At 40.7% G+C, this 7,213-nt stretch overlaps 1 protein-coding gene across 1 annotated transcript; it reads right to left on the bottom strand.

Moving 5' to 3' along the window:
- Positions 1–358: 358 nt before the first annotated feature.
- Positions 359–4,913, bottom strand: LOC308161445 (arsenite methyltransferase). The gene is made up of 10 exons (XM_080535467.1): positions 4,783–4,913; positions 4,442–4,572; positions 4,071–4,221; positions 3,786–3,922; positions 3,475–3,544; positions 2,928–3,009; positions 2,284–2,415; positions 2,054–2,196; positions 1,462–1,575; positions 359–1,214 (listed from the first exon to the last, which is right to left on the bottom strand). Exons 1-10 carry the CDS (start codon positions 4,810–4,812, stop codon positions 1,134–1,136), a joined length of 1,071 nt encoding a protein of 356 aa, XP_080391593.1. The 5' UTR covers positions 4,813–4,913; the 3' UTR covers positions 359–1,133.
- Between the last annotated feature and the right edge of the window lie 2,300 nt (positions 4,914–7,213).

Raw genomic sequence — 7,213 nt, 5'->3', positions numbered from 1 at the left:
TCAATAGGTTCCTACAACTGTCTATTCATTTGATGGTGTGTGTGTGTGTGTGTGTGTGTGTGTGTGTGTGTGTGTGTGTGTGTGCGTGTGTGTCATTTGATGACAACATTTCATTTTGAGATTTGTTTTGTGTTTTGGTTTTGTGTGTGAGTTTTTGGATTTGTGTTAAGAGTTATGAGAAAATTAGCTATGCTTTGAGAAAATGTGTAATACTGAATACATGGCTCAAACATTTATTCAGAACATTGTATACATTTTAGAACGCTTTCATTTCTACACAGAAGCATTTGAGAAAACAGAATGTTTTGTCAATTCTTTATTGGATACATCACAAGAAGCAGTTCATCTGTAACTTGAAAATCTGTGAAGCAAATTCCTGAAGGCAATGTCATTCCATTCTGGTGATTTATATCAGCACCCACTTAGTACATTCCTGGGGGGCATTGCATCAACGTCGCTTAAGTAAAATCCAGGCTTATTTTTGATAACTCTTGCGAGATTTAGCAAAATAAGCCTGGATTTTTAGATAAATCTCACAAGATTTATCAGAATAAGCCTGATGGAATACCCCCCTTTTCTGTAACCTACATTATCTGTTATGGTTCCAGACTCCCTGTGATTGGTTCTTCTAATAGTGCAAGAGAGTAGAAAAAAGCTATGCTTAGAGAGAAGCAAATACTTGCATTTACTTTATGTATGTTCTAATCATTTGAAGACAGTAGGGTAATAATTCTTACAAATTCAACACCACAAATCAGTAAATATTTCAATTCAATACAATGAAATGAGTTTATCAAAAGCAAATGTCTTCTTTGCATTGAAGGATATCTAGCAGCTCACCAAACCGTTAATGTGGATGTAAAATTGTCTGGATGTCTTTTTACTTCCTACATGAAACATTAATCATTAGTTAATGTAATACTTTACCCATACTAAGAGTACAATTGCTTTCCAATTCTATAAGAAAACATTTTCTTAAATGTAAGGCACAGAATTAAGGCTTATATTTCAGTCTGGTTAAAAGAAGCGTTTTAGTTTTTGCTTTGTTCAGTCCTCTGAAGGTTAGAACCTCTCATGTTCATCAGCAGCTGGTAGGTGTGACGTCATACCAGACGTAGTCATGCCTCACAGACTCATGACTGGCAGGTTTTGGAGCACTGCTTCACTGCAGAGCCCAGCCTGTCTGCCAGCAGGAAGGGGCAGAGGTGGCAGTACTGCAAGAGGTAAGAGAAGACAATGAATGCACACATGTAGCTGAGGTGACATGTCCAGTACTTTAGTCTGGACTTAAATCACGCAAACTTCCCAGTGACATCAATGCAAGACTTAGGCTAATGTCGCAGTTACACCTGTGTTCCCATTCCTCATTCCATTCCAGGCATTACAATGAGCCTGTCCTCCGATGTCTACCTCCACCAGCCTCCCCTGACTTATATAACCAACAGAAAGGGTAAAGCGCACCTGTTTGTCGTTGGGCTCTTGTGTAGGTAACATCTGAATGTTGAAGTCAGGTGAGAAGCGCGAGCACTGGACAGCTGCAGCCATCTCTGGCCCGACTGGGAGAGCCACATCTTTCTGCATGGCACAATAGATCCGAAGGGGACACAATTGGATGGATTTACCAGAGAGTACACACCAGGCAAGCACCACAGCTTCTAACTGCACTAAGAAAACCCATATAGACAAAGGTGACAGAGCTAATGTCAGCCATATAGTAGCCAACCTATTTGTGGTTGTATGGGGAGTTAATGTTAACAAGTAAAAAGCTGACTTTAACAGGTGAGGCTGTTGGGGGCAGAAATCGGAGGGCGGGCTCATTATAATGTATGGAATGGAATAGGGAATGGTATAATAAAACATGTCCATTTGATACCATACCTCATTCCATTTCATGCATTACAATGAGCCCGTCCTCCGATTTCTGCCTCCACCAGCCTCCCCTGGAACACCTAAATGACCGTTGACCTTTATGATGACTATTATGACCTGATCTAACCTGGGGAGGTTAACACAGGGGCATCGTGCACCACTGTTTGATGCACCAAGAACATACCTCAAAGCAGTGTGAAGAGTCAAACTCAAGCTGATCTGGGTAGTCTGGCACTGTCCCCTTATAGGTTACGATCGCCTTTGACATTGTGGAGATGTTGGGCAACTTAAAAATCCTGTAAGTCCCGGATGCATAGCTGATATCACCTGTATGGCAACAGATCGGAGGAAAAAGAATCAGACTTAATGATAGGATACTGCAAACAACAGCCAATCTGATGTGATATACTATACCTGCTTTTTCCTTGAGGTCACTGTTGTGGACTACAATGCGAGTGGCTGTGACGAGGTGCGGAGTGCTGAAGCCCACCTCCTGCACCAATGAGATGAAGTCTAGCCAGTAGAGGGAACCGCCCATTCCCTCACCTGTCACGAAACACAGCAGCAAAGGGTCAGCTCCCGACACCATACAGATCAAGCCCTCTTCTCAAGGAAACATCTTTGAGGAAGTGTTGTAGCAGTTTTGTAGAATCGTGTTTCCTATGATTATTATGAGGTGTCTGTTGTTAAATGGACACTTCACCAATTTTTATCACATTAATTCTGCAGCACCATACTAGTGTCTACATATTTTCAGAAACTACAATGAGTTTCCAGCCAGGGGGAGTGTGTTTGTAGTGTCGTTTTTCAAAAATCTACGTTTTTTTATTTTTTATTATTCAATTGATTTTACCCCCAATGACAATAGGTAATTTCCTTAGGACCTTTTCTGTTATCTTTTTGACTATAGAATGTAGAAAATCTCAGTTATCACATATGTACACACTGGCATGGTGCTGGAGATAATGAATGTGATGTTAAACACGGGTGAAGTTTCCCCTTAGGTATATCATAGTAATTACTCAATACATGTTTAGCTAAATGGAACTTCCTCCTACCCCACATAACTGGATCTTGCTTTAAGTGATCAGGAACAACTTTGCTGGCATACATGTCACTGAAATACATTTCACCACCCTCCTAGAGGGAGAGACATAGAGAGAAATACATACAATTAAATACTTTCATCTCTAGGTTGTTCTGCTTTATTCAGTAATACAGACTTAGAGAAATGACTATGTCAAATGGTATACATTTCAAATGGTCAGAATCGTAATTGCAACAGTAAACAGGTGAAATGTATCAGGTGTTACTATATCAGGGAATACTCTGATGAACAATACCCCCCCCCCCCCCCCAACATGACTCCCAGTATCTGTGTACTTTGCACTATATCACTCTTTGCACTTCTGTTTAGATGCTAAACTGTAATTTGTTGTCTTGTACTTGTACTCTGCAATGACAATAAAGTTTAATCTACATCTAATAAAGCACGGCTTCGGCCAGTCACAATGCTTGGTCATATCTACCAGTTTTATAATACAGAATAATATATAATACCATATTATAATTATATATAATAGCAATATGCATATTATGCATCACCTTGAGGACTCTGTAGGCCTCCTGGAGGACCGCTCTCTTGTCAGGGCACAGACAGACCACACAGTTGGACCTAGACGAGGACGTAGACAAGAAGAGGATTTTAGTGCATGTTGCACTGGGATCCAGAGACCTGACAGTCTGTCCAACAATAAATAAGGTTTCAAAACAGACACCACGACTGAGGTGAAACGTTCTGAAAGGTCTTGTGAAATACATGACCTTTGAACTTGAAGGTGACACATTTTTCAATGTTTAATAATGCTAGTAAAAAAAAATCATATTATACAATGGCCAAACAATCCTGCACGTACACTATGATATCCACAGAGTCGTTGTCTACACCGGCTTCGTTCAGCTTCTCCATGTACCCCTGGACGAAGGAGATGTTGGGCTTCTCAAAGCCAAACTTCTCCTGGTGGTACTGGATGTATTTGCGTGACGCTAGAATCTGTGAATCAGACCAAATGTGAAACAACACTGTGTGGTGCTGGAATCTAAGCAAAGAGCAACAATCACACCAAACACAATTTGAATGATTGAAACAACATTGAAAATGTGGGGTAGATGGTGAGTAGCATGCGACGTGGAGGCTCTACCAGTTCCTCAGTCATGTCAATGCCAGTGACATAACCACTCTCCCCAACCAGTTTACTGAGGGCATAGCAGTCTCTGCCTGAGCCGCTGCCCAGGTCTAGGATTCTGCAGCCCTGGAGCTTCTCTGGAAGTGGAAGTCCACAGCCAAAAAACCTAGAATATGATGGATGGCACAAGGACAGGGGATTCAGCTCATCTGCAACCAAACAATAGGAAAACCAGTCATTCAGGGGAGGCTAGTGGAGGTAGAAATCGGAGGACCCCCTCGCTACCATTGCTCACTCCGTTCCATGCATTACAGTGAGCCCGCCCTCCGATTTCGACCTCCTCTGCAGTCATTCTAGCTGTCGAACAAGCCCATGCTACTACGCACTTTTTGATGACTTCTGGGTGAACGAGGTTAAGTGCATTCACAGCACTTTTAGGCAGAGTTCGACGGGGTATTTGACAGGCAGCACTGGTTTGCAGATCATCTGTGGACTCCAGACGGGAACCATAGTATTTCTGAGAAGAGGTTCAGAGACAAGGATGTAAATGACACTAAAAATGTTAACAAAACGGTTGAAATGTTCTTAACACAACATTACATAATTGCTCATTATTATTGTGTACTCTTGTAACACGCTAAGTGAGACGAAGTGTAATAAGTAAATAAGGCAGTAGTAGTAATCAATTAGGTTAATCCAAATACTGTGAATCTGTTGACAAACTCACCCGCACATTTTCATGCACTTGTTTCGACATGTTGTTCAAAGAGGGAAGTTCGAGACGAAACGATTCGTGATCACGTGACACACAACTTCAGGCTATGAACTTGCTTGATTATTATGACCGTGTGAAACGTACTTATCTGCGCGCGTGCGAAGTTAATATCTGCGCGTGTGAAACAGATCTGCGCGTGCGCGCCACGTGCGCGCGCTTTATGCCCTAATCCCGTCGCCATACTAATACTTGATCCCCATACTTAACGATACACTTATTTAACGATACGATTACGTAGTAACATCATTCTTTTGGAAAAATAATATCTGTGTTATTAAATTCCTTGGATGCCTTCCGATTATGTACCATAGATATATACATATCTATATACTTGTGCACTTCCCATCATGCATTTCGGACATGTTAAGTAAATAGTGTTTTTTGTTTTGTTTTGTTTTTTGTTTGTTTTTTCTTGTTTTTTGTTGTTATAACTATTTCTTTTTTCACATGTTCGAAATAAAGCTTTCATTCATTCATTCATTCATTTAATGCATTAGATTGGTGCAAGAGCGCCGGTAGTTGACGTCACGCCACCCGGAAATCCGAGTGATATACTGTAACTTGACCATTTCGGCAGAGCAGAAAGCGGGAGAGCATCCAGTCTTCCAACATTAGTATTCATTCATTTTGAAGCTACTTTTCGCAGATTTCACTGCATGTAGTGGACACATTCTCTTGCAGTTATGTAGCCCGGTTTGGTCTCAGATACGTTTGCAGAAGGCCAACAAATAGCGTTAGCATTAGCTGACGTCAGTATTAGAAGCTAGTGTTATCCAGTCTGTATACAGTAATGCTCTGCTCTTACACATGCCTGTGAGTCTGTTGTACCCTTCCAGTGAACACCTAAACTGTCCCCACAGGTGTGACATGCTACTGAGGATGAATAAAGCTGATGCTTGTGACATATTCCATGTTTTTTTGCTGTCCCCTGAACACATCAAGTACAGTGTGATGAATAGATTTTCCCAGCCAGCAAGATGGTACTCGGAGTCAAAGTCAGGGCAAGCTCTGAATGCAGACAGCTTAATACTGTGGGGTGATCTGTTAAAGCAATGTTAATGTAAGGGGGGGGGGGATTAGTACAACAATACCACATTCCAAAAAGTGATTGATTGATTGATCCTGATTCCTGCCCCTAAACCGTATGTCTGTTGCCAATGATGTTTGTAAAATAAAAAATAAAACCTGCACATTTGTATGTAGCTTACTAGGGAGGGTGTTTTAACTTCACGCATTTTGTAACTTTCAGGCACTGACATTTTGATACCGCATATAGCATAAGTATGCTATTTTCATATGCCTCAATTATGATTTTGAAAGGCTACTGGTAAGTGAGACAATTCAAACTGGCTGGACCAGTGTGGTTGATTTTACACGACAGTAAAGCACAAACCGTGCTGTTGTCCAATGCCATTCATTCTATTCTAATGCCATTCTCTAACAATCTTACCAAATTATTATATTATTATTTTTTTGTCATCCTTAGCTACATTTCTCAAAAACTACGAACTGGCTAGCTAGAGTTGACTAGTAACTTTGACAGTCATGTGGATGTTGAGCTCTGTTTCAATGTTGGGTGAATTGATTTGGAACGGTGAAGAGGTTATTACTGGCGCTCTCAGGGCGACTTTACGAACGCAGCCATTGACTCCTCCCACCGTTCTGCTTTCGGCGGCAAACAGAACTGGTCTCTCGTGAACCGGGCCGCTTCAGAACGTTGACAAGTTTACCTCAGAAAGCCTCTCGAGACAGCGGAGACCAGCAGAGAGACTCACTTGAGAGCAGCACAGCAGAGAAAGGAGCAGCTTCGAAGGAGAAAAGGTTAATATACATTATTGTTTATTAAAACGGCTAATATGCTATAGTTATTATACATTATTATGTATTAAACAGGGTAATATGCTATAGTTATTATACATTATTATGTATTAAACAGGGTAATATGCTTGTCGACGGTTGACAGCACACAGCTAACTAGCTAATCTATCTACTACATAGCTACCAACGGTAAACTGCTGGTAAAAACACAAATAACGCCTAATATAAATTACGACTAGTAGTTAAGCCAGTATACTATTAGCAGTAATAGTGAGAAGTTATCTTTTATTTCAAATGTTTTTTATTGAGCCAAAACTTGTTCACATACATGATGTTGTATCGACGCTCATTTTCATTTATAAGAAAGAGATTGGAAAATATATTCACTTATCTTCAAATATAGAGACGTTATCTTTTGATCAATTAAATTACAATGTAAATGGACATTATAGTCCGTTTTTGATCAATGGACTCAATCAATTATTTAATGTTTGATAGGAAAGAGAGATGAATTTAACTGGCGTTAAGGAGCTGGCCTTCCTCTGGGACGGCCTCCCTGCTCAGA

This window comes from Nansenia antarctica (genome assembly GCF_963989245.1).
Source record: "Nansenia antarctica genome assembly, chromosome: 1".
In the NCBI taxonomy this organism is placed as follows: Eukaryota; Metazoa; Chordata; class Actinopteri; order Argentiniformes; family Microstomatidae; genus Nansenia; species Nansenia antarctica.
This window is presented reverse-complemented; position numbering and strand designations above follow the sequence as displayed.